General features: G+C 43.8%; 1 protein-coding gene across 1 annotated transcript; it reads left to right on the top strand.

Moving 5' to 3' along the window:
• Positions 1-8931: 8931 nt before the first annotated feature.
• KCNV2 (potassium voltage-gated channel modifier subfamily V member 2) lies at positions 8932-15068 on the top strand (the record flags this gene model as incomplete). The annotated part of the gene is made up of 2 exons (XM_082497991.1): positions 8932-10356; positions 14793-15068. 2 exons carry the CDS (start codon positions 8932-8934, stop codon positions 15066-15068), a joined length of 1701 nt encoding a protein of 566 aa, XP_082354117.1.
• Positions 15069-16244: the final 1176 nt, after the last annotated feature.

Here is a 16244-nt window from a genome sequence, read left to right as displayed (position 1 = left end):
AGCCCACCGCAGGATCCTGAAGTCTGAAAAGGGAATGCGTGCTGTGCCAGGCTGCTCAGCAGACCAGGAATGGCTATGTGGACTGAAGACTACTGTTCCTCAGGATAGACTTTCATCTGTGGTTTCCACTTTGTCACTTTATCACTATTGAGGTTTAGATGGTTTTCCCTAGGTGCCGTGGCACTATTGTTTGTGCAGAGTCCTTCCAAAAAAAAAAAAGAGCACTGTGTGCTGCTAGTCAGAAGTGCCTTTCTCACACATGAGAACACAGCAAAACAAGACAAAACCCTACAAGACTAAATTCCTGGGAGAGAGAGGAAGTGCAAACACTTTGTATAAGCATGTCCATACTTTCTCCCTTTTGGCAGTACAAAACAAATTCTCAAAGCAAAACTGGCAGCTGAGCTCTGTCATCAAGAAAAGTGCTTATTCCCACAAAGATTTAATGCTCAGAAGAACTAAAGCCTGTCAACTGCACAGGCCACCCCTCCCACACCCATGGTGTGTTACTGCCATGGTTTGGTCTCTGCTTCCAGCATATTTCCAGATTCTCTACATACAGCTGTTATTCATTCCCACTCATCAAGTAAAATTTGTTCTTGCTGCTGCTGTTGTGTGCTTTTTAATGTTTGTTTCTGTTCACTGCAGGGCTAGGACCAGCTGCTTGTGTCTGAAGAGCTTCTAGTGTTTATGAATGAGCCACTGCATACAGTAAGCAAGGCCGAGCGGAAAGCCCAGCAATATGCAATATAGAAAATGCTGATTGATTCTTCTGCTGCTTGTTTCCAGGATAAATCACTTTGTTGTTCAGCATCCCACCTGTAAAAAAGGGTTGTGAACTCATTAAGCTGGAGGAATACGGTAACATTTTTTGTATGTCTCTGTTTCATATGCATGTTTGCTGCTGTAATGCATTTACTTGCTGAAGCACATACTAGATATATCTATTTGCCCACAGTTTTTCCACTCACGTGAGCCACCTGACTCATAGCTATTTCTGGATATGTAGCCTGCTGAACATCACAGGTGTCACTGTTGAGTGCATTAAGACTCAGGCTCATGGGCAGATCCCCCCAGGTTAGCAAGTCATTCCACATAAGCACAGCTGTGGTCTCTTTGTCCATACCTATTTCATGTAGCAAACACAAGACATTGAGTTTATTCAAGCTTGCAATGCAAGAGGGCTAAGTGAAAGTTGCGTTATTTTGTATTTGCTGTGGTTTCAGAGCTTGCGTACGGACAGCCTCCATGGCTCAGTTGGTGCTTATTGATCTCATATACCTTGTTAACTTTGACGGTGTTTGGTCCCTCAGGCTCATGTTCATTCAGGTCATAAAAAGTACACCCAAGACTATTTCAGGAGCCTCTCTGCAGTATGGTTTTGTCCTATCTAATGTTTATGCTACCTTGTTTTCCATATTAGCTCTGTCCTGCCCACTGTGTGACTAGCTAGTTCTTGCATGGGTTGGGATATACCTCATATGCAGAGAGGCAATTCCAGTGTTTTTTTTTTTTCCTAAGTGTAAAAGTGCTTTATGCCCATATGTCCTGTCACTGTCAGCCTTTGATTCACTATGGAATCTCTCTCCTCGTTGTGTTGGTGTCTGTATATGTGTGTGAGGTTACTTGTTGCCTGCAGAGATTACTAGCGCTGCTCTCTTACTGCTGTCCATGCCTATGCAAAGGTTGGCTTACCTCTTGCTGGGATTCCAGAGAAAAGCTAGCTTGCATGTGCATTTCTCTTCTGCAGACCCTTCTCTTTCTTCTTTCATGTAGTAGCTGCTGTATAGCAATTGCCTTTAGCAGATCCAAATTAAGACAAGACAATCCAGGATCTTGGATCTTGATCTTTTTTTACCTCTCAGGGACTGCACGGGCTAAAATCCTTGGATTGTGCACAGTAGTCAAATAACAGGGAGAACTGGGGCTTACTTGCTCTGTCTGATCCTCTTCCACGTCTCCTATGCCTCACTTCATCTCTTGTTACAACATGGCTTCTTCAAAATAGTGAATCAATATTTGCTGGCTTTCTCGCACACATTTCATTGCAAGACTTTAGCTAAACCATACCCTTCAAACAACACAGCGTTGGGGTTAAGATTTAATAGAACAGGCATCAGTCCATTACAATATCATTTATTTTTGTTGCCCAGAGATTTGGGCTCTTCCTACCCCCTGCTAGTTATAATCCTTTCATATTTATTCTGATATTCTTTAACTGTTTTCCCTATTAACTGTTTTAACTATCTTAACTAGTCTTTATTCTGTTTTATCCTGGTATTCTTCAACACCATCTGTATAACAATACTCCTTGTAGTATTCTGGTGGTTTCAAACATGCAGTTCAGGGCAGAATTCAGAGAATTTTCAGCTTTGTAGCCAGAATCATACCTTGAACGTACCTAGTGCCTAGTAAGAGCTGGTACATACAGAGATACCAATGCGTCTCACATGATGCAGGTTTAAGAGCTGGGGTAAGTTGCTCTGGACTGGGACTGACTGGCTCCCACTGTGTTCCTTGTGGGTAATTCTGCCTGAGTGCTTTTAGGTGACATCATGACGGGGATATTTCCCTGCAAAAGCACATAGAGACCAGGTACAGTAAACATTGTGGGCTTATTTTTTTAAAAAGACGCAATTTACAACAGTCAGCAGAAGTTCACTGGGAGAGGGAGGAGATGGCATGGAGCAGCAGAGATGGAAAGAGATACTGACAAGGACTTACTGATACAAAGTCAGTGATGGTAGCTCATGTAGCTTGACCTAGGCCCTGGGCTCAGGTACATTGCTGCACCCCTTGGACTTACATCACTGCTGTTGCCATCGTTGACACAGCCTAACTGCTCAGGTACCAAGCTGCCAACTTAACCCCAGTCAGGTTTTGCAATCTGTCCTTCTGCCTCTTGCCTGCATCTGGAGTTGGCGTTCTCTTTCCTTCTAGGTGCAGGCAACACTGATGCATGGAGGCAGGGAATTGCACAGGCACATGAACTCTACTGGAACATGTAAGCAAGAAGAGATGTGAGTGGCTGGGGGACACTGATTAGTCCACACCTCAATCATGGTCTGTTTTCACTCAGGCTGCCCTTTCTAAGCACCCTCTGGGTGGCTGTAGCAGCAGGGTTGGCAACTGGAGGGAAAACCAACCAACCAACCAAACAAAAAACCAACAACAAACCAGAAATAGAGAAAGCAAGAAGCAGGGAAAAGCAGGGAAGCATTTGCTTAGCAGGAGCATGGCAGTCTCAGGGCTCAGAAAGTCTGCCAGGGTGGTAGGATGCAAAGATCCCTGAAATCACAGAGCAGGAAGGATCTTCTTGCTCACTGCTGCTTGCATTTGAGTCTCACTAACTGAGCTAAGTGGAGACAAAGGGTAGAGTGGTTGTTGCTTCAGCTCTGAGCAGATCTGGTACTTTGGCAAAGCTCTAGCTCAGGTTTGTTTGTTTGTTTTTTGACAATGACTCTTTATAAAGAACTGGCATGTGGAGAGGCAGATAGAACAAAATCCTAATTCTCCTACTCACTGAGTCACCCCTCACAGTTCTAGCAGACACTGCAGCCAGTCAGTCTGCCTTCAGCGCTATTATGCTTTTTGAGCACCCTAATATGATAAACAGGATATTAATAATTATTACGTTATTAATAATCACCATTAGTAGTATTTTCCACATTGTCAACATAGCTTGAGAGGTCACTGGAGGTTAATGAAAGAGCATGGCTGGACACTTTGAAACAAACCCTCAGGTAATTTTTCAGTGCAATTCCCTACAGATAGCTGAGCATGTTATTTCAGGTCTCCAAGATGTTAAATTAGTTTGAGCCACAGATTTCAGCACAATGGCAGAATTATTCAGAATTATTGAGTGAAGTTCTAGGGTCATTGTTCAAGTAGGTCAGAATAGATGATCTTACAGGCCTTTCCTGACCTTAAAAAAATACTAATCTATGAACAGTTCCTCTAGTGAGGAAGGAACTAATCCACTGAGGCCTTACAGAGCCATATAAATTCTTTAAGGTAATTTTAATTAAAAAGTTCTCATTGTTTTTTAACCAAGACAAAGCAAGTATACTCAACTCTGAAGATGATTTGCTCAGTGAAAAAGCACTGCAGTTATATAGACCCCTATCCTGGGAAAAGTCAGCACGCCTTAAGATGAAGACTTGCAAAGACTCATTTTCTCATGATCCTCTTCAATTTTAATTAGTTTTCTCTTGTGAAAATACCGTTCTCAGGAAGCCGTTATCCAGAGCACTGTCTAGTTGATTGGACAGCAGGTTTTCACATTTCTTCTTCTACCCATAGAATCATAGAATATCTGAAGTTGGAAGAGATCAATAAGGATCACTGAGTCCAACTCCCTGCTCCTTGTGGGACTACCTAAAAGTAAATCATATGACTAACAGCATTGTCCAGATGCTCCTTGAACTCTGACAAGCTTGGTGCTGAGACTACATCCCTGGGGAGCCTGTTCCAGTGACTAAGCACCCTCTCAGTGAAGAACCTTTTCCTAATGTCCAGTCGGAACTTCTCCTGATGCAGCTTCATTCCATTTCCTTGTGTCCTATCACTGGTCACCGGGGAGAGGATATCAGCACCTCCCCCTCTGCTGCCCACCTTGAGAAGTTGTAGACTCCAATAAGGTCACCCCTTAGCCTTTTCTTCTTCAAGCTGAGCAAACCAAGTGACCTCACTTCTTGTAGGTCTTGCCCTTGAGGCCTTTCACCACCTTGGTTGCTCTCCTCTGAACACACTGGTAGTTTTACATGCTTCTTATACCAATAGACTCAAAACTGCCCACAGTACTTGAGGTGGGGCTGTACTAGTGCAGTGTAAAGTGGAACAATCACCTCCCTCGATGGGCCAGCTATTCTGTGCTTGATGCACCCCAGGACTTGGTTGGCTGTTTTGGCTGCCAGGGCACACTGTTGACTCATATTCAACTTGCCATCTACTCAAACCTCCAGATTCCCTTCTAGGGGACTGCTCTCCAGCCTCTCATCCTCCAGTTTGTACGTATAACCAGGATTACCCCATCCCAGGTGGAGAATCCTGTGCTTGGTTTTGTTAAATTTCATATGGTTGGTGATTGCAGATTTCTCTGTAAGGCCTCTCTACCCTTTATGGAGTCCACAGTTCCTCCTAGTTTAATATCATCAGCAAACATACTTACTGTACATTTGATTCCTGCATCCAGATTGTTTATAAAAACATTAAACAGCACTGGCCCTAAAATCGAGCCCCAGGGAACCCCACTGGTGACTGGCCATCAGCTTGATGTAACCCCATTTACTAAAACTCTTTGAAGCTGACCCATCAGCCAATTGCTCATCCAATGTATTATGGACTTCTCTCTCTATGTGCTGGAGATTTTGTCCAGAGGGATACTGTGAGACACAGTATCAAAAGCTTTGTTAAAATAATAAAAAAAAAACAAACAACCAAAAACATATCTGCTTTCTTCCCTTGGTCACCTAGATGGGTGACCTTGTCATAAAAGGAAATTAAGTTGGTTAAGCAGGACTTTCCTTTCATGAACCCATGCTGGCTATAACCAATGACTGCATTGTCTTTCAAGGGTTTTTCAGTCACTCCCAGAATAACCTTTTTTATAGTTTTACCAGGCACTGAAGTGAGACTGATAGGCCTGTAATTACCAGAGTCTTCCTTCTTATCCTTCTTGAAAACTGGGACAACATTTGCCAGCTTCCAGCCAGCTAGGACCTCTGCAGAATCCCAAGACCATTGAAAAATAATGGAGAGAGATTCCACAATAACATCAGCCAACTGTTTCAGCACTCTGGGATGAATCCCATTGGGCCCCACAGATTTATGTGCATCCAGCTGGAGTAGCAAGTCGCAAAAAAGTTCGGGGTTGGCTGGGAGCTTGTCATTCCCTTAGTCACAGTCTTCTAACCCAGGGCACCCGGGGGCTCCAGGACCCATCATTGGTGTTGAAGACAGAGGCAAAGAAGGCATTAAACATCTCTGTTTTGTCTACATCCCTATTTGTGAGGTGACCAACCTCATCAAGTAATGGACTAATGTTATCTCTGGTCCTCCTTTTGCTGTTAACTTGTTTAAAAAACCTTTTTGTTGTTCTTCACAGTGCTGGACATATTGAACTCTAATCAAGCTTTGGCCACACAAATTTTTTCCCTACAGTGGTGAACAGCATCTCTGTCATCCTCCTGTGTCGCCTGTCCTTGCTTCCAATGTCCATACACTTTCCTTTTCCACCTAAGTTCTAAAAGATCTCTGCTCAGCCAAGCCAACCTTCTGCCCCACTTGCTTGACTTCCAACTTTGGAATTGCCCGCTCCTGCACTTTTAAGAGAAGGCTCCAGCATTCTTGGACCCCAATACCTTCAAAAGCAGATTCCCAGCTCCTTCAGCAGCCTGAGGTCTGCTCCTCCCCATACAAGAAAATGTTATGCAATTCTTATTAATGACACTTAGGAAGATAAACAGCAGGCTGAATAAGGTAGCTAAGGAGAAAAAAAAGGGGGGGAAGGGGAGTCTTTTCTGCTCACTTCATTTTCTTATCTATGTAGGCTGAGTCTAGCACCTCAGAACCAAGTTTCATTCCAAAGTAAAGAACATAAATAAAGCAAATGTATTTTACCTATTGGTCAGTTAGAGGCAAGTTTGAGCAGAGTGTACCAGGTGCTTAAGAGCTACATTCCCAAGAATATCTAGGTCAAAGCGATTAGTCTGAGCAGAAGTGAAGCTAGTAATCTTTCTTGCTTTGCTTAGTAGTGATGTCCAAGATCTTAGTCCAGGTGCATGAGGTGTTGGCATCTGCCAGTCATGAAGTTCACCCTGTAAAACCCCTTGCTGCTGCAGTATGGTGTGAGAAATGATCTCTTGCGTAATGAGCAATAAGCCTTACTGGATACTTCTCAGAAGTGGGACCAGGGAGCCTGACAAAAAAGCAGAATGAAATGCTACAGTGGAGGCTAGCAAGACGAATATGGTTATAGTCTAGCCAGAATCTTGATTAAGAAACATTCAGGAGTTTTCAGTAGGAAAATGGTGGCATTGCAGACTATTTTTGTTTTCTTATGTCTTAACTAGTTTGCTTAGGAGAAAGAAACAGCCTTGAAATCGGACATTAATTTGCATTAAGGTTGCTAACAAAGGAGTCCCCATGGCATGGTTTAATGTTCAAAGAAAACTGCAAAGCAGATTGGTATCTGTAATAAGGCACTGCGAATCCCTATTAACAGGGGTCTTGCCTTTTTTGCATCAAGAAAGAGAACGGGCAGTGGAGACAAATTCATGAAGCAAAAAGCTTTCACGTGCAGCTAAATATGGATTGCCAGGCCTTAAACAGTGTGACCTGAAGAAACCTTGAACTATTTAATGTGATGCAGCCTGAGAACAAAATGCTCACCTATTATGTCTTCCTGTTTGTCGAAAGTTAGTAAGTATAAATATAAAAGCTACAACTGGGGGTAGGGAAAAAGGGAAAAAGAAGGCCTGATTCTCATGGCAGCAGCAATTGCTTCACGTGGGACACCACCAAACCAACAGTATTAGGGTTTTCACGTGCAAGACCATGAGATTAATAACATGAGAACAAGAGCTTGAGGACAACAAATGAAAAACACTGCTGCAGGCGCTCTGGGATACGCTGTCCCAGCAGCTTGTGTGAAAGGGCAGGGAGCTGTGAGTGGAAGGCAGGCTACAGGATTGCAGATGGAAGGTTTTCCAGACCAGCGAGGGTTTTGCCAAAGCTAGCCATTCTCTAGTGTCTTGTCCCTTCCTGCACCAGCCTGGATACGGGTGGAATAATGAGCTGGTGTTAAGAAGCTCAGGGGCTAAGAAGCAGCCACCCATTTATTGTGTGTATCTTCTGCTTTACAGGAGCTCTGTAGTTCAGCTGAAGTGCTCCCAGTGACAGGGGGAAGTAACCTGGCTTTCAGGATGCTCGTTGTCACTGGAGATGCTTGTGCCAGCTCAACCACAGCTGAGGATGACACCTCCGTCAAAACAAAGAGAAAGCATCTCTCCTGCCCTGCTAGGTACCTAGTCCAGCTTTATGCTATTAAACATGCCCTGCAAGAGAAATAAGAGTGGCTTTACTCTGTTTCTCAGCATTTCATGAAGAGTTTGAAGTGAAGTAACATGCTGGAAACCCCTTTACACCCCTGCCCTTCACTTCCACTGGGTTGAGGGGAACATGGGAGTTGGGATCCCAGAGCACAGCCAAAGCTTCAGGCACAGACTGTGACTTTCCTCAGCCCTTAACCAGCTAGAGGTATTCTAACTGAGAATAAAATGGGACAACTTTTATTTGCTCACCTGTCGAAAACATTTTAAAAGCTACTGTAGTGAATACCTACCCAGTATCTGCATATCAATTATTCATGATTTTCATTAAGGAAAACCAAGACATGTTATACTCATGTAGATGAAAGAAATGTGTAATGTTCTCTCTCTCTCCCCCCTCTGTCCCTCATACATTTTCATTTTGAGATTATCTTTAATCCATATATACTTGAATTAGGAAAATGTATGGTTTTTATTAGCAATAAAACTTTAGGGTTTTTCTCCCCCTACTGATTTTTCATAGATTTATGGATCCATAATCGTTCACGTCACAGCCTGAGGGAGATGAGGCTGGAACGGGATAATAGCCCTTAAATCCCCTTCTCTAAGCACTCAGATCTTCCCTGTCAGCAAGATTAAAACGGTCAACAGCAGTCTTCATGTGTCTATATCCCACAGGGAGCTTTCACAACAACTGGAGTGGTGGCTGGCAGGGAGAAAAATGCAGAACTGCTGCTGTGCGTGATACTGCTGAGATAAAGAGGGAAGAAAACAGGATTGTCAGCCTTTGTAGTGTTGGACAGGACTGGTGTTAATTCCTTGATCAGGTGAATGCAAAGAAGGGAGAGGAGTAAGGAACAATAGTATGTTCCAGTTTAACATGCGGCAACAGTTTCCTTTCCTAAAACATAAAGGCAGAGACAGGGAATCACCAAATGTCCTCCCACAGCCTGACAAGGGGAAAGATAATGAAGGCATGCATGCAGACAAGCAGAGTGGCTTTTCTGCTACGGCTCCATTAAATTCCCAGCCCCTACTGCTCCTGGGACCTGAGGGGAATTACAACTATTATGTGGATGATGAAGATGAGGAAGAGGAAGAAAAAGAACAAGGAAAATGGCCAATCGGAGACACATTTGAGGGTGAAAACAAGCCCTCATCATCTATTCCTTGCTCTCCTGCCCTTCCGTCTGGAGCCCCAGCCACAGCTTCCACTTCATCTGTGCTGAACATTAACGTTGGTGGCCAAAGCTACCGCCTCACCTACCAGGCAGTGGCTATCTATCCCAAGACCCGCCTGGGCCGCCTGGCTACCTCCACTGACCGTCGCTGCCAGCTGGGCCTGTGCGATGACTACGCTGCCCAGGTAGATGAGTATTTCTTTGACCGGGACCCGGCCGTCTTCCAGCTGGTGTACAACTTCTATGCCTCGGGGGTGCTGCGCGTGCGGGACGAGCTGTGCCCCCGTAGCTTCCTGGAGGAGCTGAGCTACTGGGGTGTGCGGCTCAAATACACACCTCGCTGTTGTCGCATCTGCTTCGAGGAGCGCCGTGATGAGCTGAGTGAGCAGCTGAAGGTCCAGCGCGAGCTGCGTTCCCAGGCAGAGGCTCAGGAGAACGAACAGCTCTTCCACCACATGCGCTACTATGGTCCTCAGCGCTGGCGCCTCTGGAATCTCATGGAGAAGCCGTTCTCCTCTGTCACCGCCAAGGTGATGGCAGTGGCCTCCAGCTTCTTTGTGCTTATCTCTGTGGTGGCCCTGGCACTCAACACAGTGGAGGAGATGCAGCAGGTAGACAGGAAGAGCGGGGACAGCCGGCCTGTCTTGGAGCACATTGAGACCCTGTGCATTGCGTTCTTCACACTGGAGTACCTGTTACGCTTGGTCTCTACCCCAGACCTGCGCCGCTTTGCCAGCAGCGCCCTCAATGCGGTAGACCTCATTGCCATCCTGCCCCTCTACCTGCAGCTACTGCTTGAATGTTTTGCTGATGACGACCAGCCCCGAGGTCGGGGCTCTCAACACGAGCACGACATCGAGAAGGTGGGACGGGTGGGCAAGGTGGGACAAGTGCTTCGCATCATGCGCCTCATGCGCATCTTCCGCATCCTCAAGCTGGCCCGCCACTCCACAGGGCTGCGTGCCTTTGGCTTTACCTTGCGCCAGTGCTACCAGCAGGTGGGCTGCCTTTTGCTCTTCATTGCCATGGGCATCTTCGCCTTCTCTGCCATGGTCTACACAGTGGAGCACGATGTCTCCAGTACCAACTTCACCAGCATCCCCCATGCTTGGTGGTGGGCTGCCGTAAGTAAACGCATCTCACCTTGCTGAGTAGCCAGAGACCCTCCCTCCCTTCCCCTCCCCTTCCTTGCTAGAGTCACTGGTAGTCTTGAAAACAGCAGGCTCAGATCAGTGAACATCTGCTCTGAATTCTGAGCTCACAGGACATATGCACTCACTCACGCACACACACGCTTGCACACATTCATCTCTGTTGTAAGCTTAAATCAGGGCTTAATCAGGCAGACAGTGTTGAAATTCCCATCTGACCAAATGCAGGCAGCACTTGCACTTTTAAAGAAATGGGCAAAGAGACAGGAAAGAAAAGCATTTCCCCATTTAATCCCATTGTCAGTGTTGCCGAGAAAATAAAATAAAAATGCTTGCTTCAGGCCAGCTGGGTTCAGGTGGGCACAGGATTTTCATTCCTGTTCTTTTTGCAGATCTATTGTGACCTATTGCAAGATGGCAAGACCTAGTTTATTAAATATAGGGTGGTCACTCAAACTTGCAAAGCTAAAGCTGTCCCAGAGCTCCGGCCACTGAAAATGCATTAGGACCAAGAGTTGTTTTACACAAGAAATTGTGTTCTGTTCCTTAGTTGGCACATCTAAGGCTCACGTCTGCCTACACGCTAAACATTGGTGTTTTTTTTAGACTGTGCCAGACTTGCAGAGGAATAAATACAAAAAGAAGCAGAATGGCTCAAGGGTTTGATAATGGGATAAACTGCCTTCTACATCTAGGTCACTGGTTTGAATACCGCATCAGTCAGTACTGAGAGCTGGTTAACATCACCTTGAATCTTTCTTTGCGACCTCTGCCAGAAAGTGTGTGATTTTAGTCCCATGCCAAACACTTGGAGTGAGGGCAACTGGCTTAGCTGCAGCTGAAAAGCCTTAGAAATGAAGAGAGAATGACCTCGTTTCTGGAGACTGCCTCTGGGTTAGTGCTCTAAGGCATTTGGGCACGTCTCCTTGAGAGGTCTGAACAATTGCTGACCTGTACTATGCTGTGCAGAGGTGTTTTTGAGGCAGCATTTTCCAGGCTGTTGGGTTCACATCTTTCAGGGGCATGAAGATTTAGCCGGGAACAGAGACCTGTGAGATTTTAAAGTCCTCCACCTTGCTTAAATGCCTCCTGGCTCTGGCAATGTCCTGGCAGAACTGTTCCAGTATCTCAAACTCAGAATTCAACTCTAAAGGGTTTGGGAAGCTGTTAACTCCAGACTTGGATTGCATTAACACCCAAGGAGGGACATACATTCACTTATAGAAGGCTAACCAATACTTTTCAAACTATTGTAAAAACAAAATTATAGTTATACCCTTCAAGGTGAGCTGTGAAGACAATAGGAACACCCCTGAGTTTATCAAGACTAGCAGACAATGGAGAGGGAGCTGCAAGCTGTAAGCAAACGCTTAACAGATAATATTCACGCGCAAGTATGGCAGTTTCACAATGATAATTTTTACAGCAATGTTTTGGCAGGGAGGTGGGTGGTTTTATCAAGAGCATTGGGGAGAGGGGGAAGTTGATCCCTGCCTGTGCTGCTGCCTGCAGCCTTTCAGAGCTGGAAAACAACAGCTCTGTTATGCTGCCGAAGATGTGCATACCTATAGCAGCCTGGATCAAATCAGAGGGTAGGCAGAGGGGCCCATATCTTGGCTGTCCATAACTCTAAGGCTTATTCTAGTCTGTCATCACGTACATGTCGTTTGCAGCACCTGATGCTGGCCACCGTAATCCATGTTTATGGCAGGGCCCCAGGAGCACTTCTGACCTCCTGGGTCTGGCTGTGTCCCAGTCACTTCCCTGGGTAAGGAAGCCCATGCAAATGGGCTGGAAAGGAGTCAGAAGATCTTCTCATGCTGGTTGATCAGCGTAGGCACCGGAGACACCGAGCTGCATATGGAGCCCACAGGACAGCAACCCCAACCCATCCAAGGCTGCTTCTTCTGGCCAGCAGCCCTGGAAGCCAATGGCCTGCACTTCTGGTTCAGCAACTGCTGATGAGATGTGGTGGTTTCCTATTCATATATTTGTAGTGATTCAGTGCATGACAGATAACCTGGCCCTACAGACACACATAGACTTTTTTATATGCATATACATATGTACATGTGCTGAATACCCTTTAACCTGTGGCATGGGAAAGAGGGAAAAATCAGTGAGTAAAGGAAAGGGTCCTGTAGCATGACCTTCATGGGTCATTTTTAAGTGATATACACAGGTTATGAAAAAATTCATACTTCATACATCACTAGAATAAGGACATTAGCCTTATATTTTGTTTTCTGAACATGCAGGATATATGCAAAAACTTCAGGGCTCATTTCTGCAAGCTGGTGACACCATAATCATTTAGATGCTTCTAAGAAACCTGTATGACTATGACTACATGAAAAAAGCCTATTTAGCTGAGTGAGTGCCTCGAAAAGAGGAGCTGTAGCATGCACATTGCAATTCCGCGGCATAAAACTTTTTTAAAGCCTATTTGTTCTTTAAGAGTGAAAATTAAGATATCCGGATCACTCAAATTTCATTAAAATCCAACCGCATTCACAGTCTCACACACAGAGGAGAAGTATCTCTCCCAAACGGTCACAGCCGATGTAGAAGACTATGCCAGTGGAACAGAACCTTATCACAGGATAATGGTTTTGTCCTGGCTGGTAGAGATAAACATCTTGCCTTCATCTCAGTATTTATTTTTGGAGATATTTATCCTGTATTATCATTCAAATCCAGTGACTTAATTTCCATTAAACCAAGTGACTAATCCTTTTTATTCCACAGGAAGCACCAGGTGCATCCTACAAATGTGCTTACCCAGTGCTGCCTCTTGTACCCTAATGCTTTCTTCATTTGAAATAACATTTTATTTAGCATGTTAGAGGACGACAGGCTGCACACCGTGACCTTCCAAAGACTTATTTCAGTGTTAGAGCTACAAAGGCATTACAGTGAAAGTCCTACTGCCTGTGGTTTATTTCTGCCAAAGTTTTAGATTTCTGTTTCACGTTGAGATATTGTGAAAAAAAATTAAATACAGTTCATTGTCGGAAAAAGATACCTTGCACAGACTGGGAAGTGCCAGATGGCAAAAGTCTGCAAGTTTTACCTGCCAAAGAAAAATGAGTCATATTTACTAAATGTAAAAATTATAAACCATCAAGATATGTGCAGTGGAAGTATATAAATTAGGAGTTATTTTATGCTGAATGTTTGGGAGTACATAATTCATATGTAGCATCCCCATAAGCAAACATCCATGAACTTTTGAACCTAAATTTTACAAAGAAAATATCACAGTACTTGATATAGTACTGGCTCCATATAAAACACAGTTCCCTCGCATATCCATAAGCTAAAAAGAGCAAATGCTGATGGCAGGAAGAAAAAACTGGGTAAAACTAGGTAGACAATGTGATGGCAAAATGTACAGATATACTAAATACCAATACTCTCACAGAAATAAAAATAAACAAAAAAAAAAAAAAACAAACAAACCCACGTTTTAAACTACCCCCAAAGCCTTCTTCAAAAGGGAACTCAGCAAAAATTTCCCATCTGTGTACCTGTCAGCTAAAACAGGCACGAATATGCCTTACTGAAGGCACACATACACCTTTTGTAACGTCTGACATAGAGCTGAGCCAGAAAATCAAACAATTTGCACTATAAACATATATGCTGCAAGCATACAATATAAGATAAAAACTTACAGGCAACGGAGAACGACATTTGCTTTATCCACAGCTCCTTGCAGGTATGTAACCATTAATGGGGATTTTATCTAGAAACTTACCTAGAAATTTATCTAGAAAGTCCTAGGTCACTTCTTCCTATAGTGCAAACATTATAAAAATATATTTCACAATTAGCGGAAGCTTTTAATGTGTTTTTCAGTAGTTCATAAAATATATGTGCCAACCACAGGTAATACTCAAAATGCCCTCTGAATAAGTCCCCAGTTACTGGGTTTTATGAGCACACTGGATTTAGACACAGGGCATCTGTTCCAAGCGACACGATGAGGGAGCAGGGCTGCAGTTATCACTGGATTTTCGCAGTCAGTGAGCCACCTCTGTCCGCTCACCACAGTCGAGCAAACCCACCTTCTGGACAGACTGGTGTGGAAATTGTCTGGAAATTACCTCTGCAGGACAAAGCTTTTAAAAATCCCCCTGAACGCTGCCAAACTGCACTGTTGTCTTTCTTCACTGCACGAGAGGGATTTTATTTAATTAGGATTTTATTTAATTTTATTTCATTAGATATTTAATTTAATTTAATTTGCATAAAATGGATGCTACAAAAAAGAAGGCAGCAGAGAGTATTTCAGATTTATGATGCAAAGTGCAAAGATGCTGACTTTAAAATTGTCCCTGACCCCTGAACATATCTGTTTGTATGCTTCTTCTCAGCTAATAAGCTGAATGTTGGTTTGCCTGTAGGTCAGCATCTCTACAGTGGGATATGGAGACATGTGTCCAGAAACTCACCTTGGCCGCCTATTTGCTTTCCTCTGCATTGCGTTTGGAATAATCCTGAACGGCATGCCCATCTCCATTCTCTACAACAAATTCTCAGACTATTACAGCAAGCTGAAGGCCTACGAGTACACGGCTCTCAAGAAAGAAAGAGGGAAGGTGGACTTCACACGGAGAGCCATGAAGAAACTATCTGAATGCTGTGGAGAAGGTGCAGCCCGCCCCCTATCACAGCACTGATACAGGTTGTGGTTTGGATATTGGGAGGGAACAAAGAAGCCGAAGGAGAAAGAAGAGAAACAGATCAGCCAAGCTAATCTTAAAAGACCAAAAATAACAAAAGTAGATGGTGAAATCTGTTTTGACAGGGGTTGTTGTCACAAGAAAAAAGGTTCAGATTACAACTTTTTTTTTTTTTTTGGCTTTGCTAGGCTGGGAGCAGAATTTAAGTGCTCATCAACTATCTGGAATGACATTCTTCAGATTAACGACCCAGAAACTCTGAATTAGACACACATGAAGATGTAACCTTCTGCTAATGATTAGACCCACAATAAAGACCCACCATAATCAAACCAAAGCTAAACAAATTGCTGCCATTAAGAGTCAGCCACCTCACTGCTGTCAAGGCAGTCTCAAAAATTAAACAAATAGAATACCCGATATACTGACTGCATTGCTGAAATTGGGTTTGTACCAGCTTTCAAAACCAGGAAAACAGCCTAGAGCGCTTACCTGAATATTAGCAGCATCTATACTCCTTAAGTTTTCAGCTTCTGTTTTCACTGTCAGATAGTTATGCTTCACTTTTCCAATTTTATTTTTCAAATGCAGCCCTGCAAATGATCCCCATTTTAACACCTAGGCAAGCAACACACTGACTTTAGTATTTCCTCTAGCACCAGCTCCATAATCATCTTTCGTTATGCCAAGAACTAGTGAAGAAGTCTGGAGTCTGAGTTGATAAATGTCATTGATCAATTTTGAAAGCATTTCCAAACCAAAACCTTCTTTAGGTATAGGATTAAGTGATAAATCTGTTTTGCAACATTTAATGTATCTACCTATTGAACTGTTAGAATAATAACAGGCTTGTCACGGGACGTAAGTGTTAAAGCAGCATTTAAAAAAAAATACTCAAACGAAATGTAATGGATAATATCTCATAAAGACTTTTCATACAAAGGATCTTATCAGTACTTATCTGTAACCAATTTTAAATATAATTTAAAGTCAAGATACTTTGTCTGGTGGATACAGCCATTAAGGACACAATTCTGACAACTTAGCTCACCGCCAGTAGTACCTCCCTTCCTAAGGTTACCGAGCCTTCTTGCACAGCTGGATGCAATTTCTCATGCATCGGAAACTCACCGCAAAACCTACAAAACAAATAACAGCAGCAACATCAACAAC

This window comes from Vanellus vanellus (assembly GCF_965231255.1).
Source record: "Vanellus vanellus genome assembly, chromosome: Z".
Taxonomy (NCBI): Eukaryota; Metazoa; Chordata; class Aves; order Charadriiformes; family Charadriidae; genus Vanellus; species Vanellus vanellus.
Note: the sequence above shows the minus strand (reverse complement) of the source record. Positions and strands in the feature narration are given on the sequence as shown.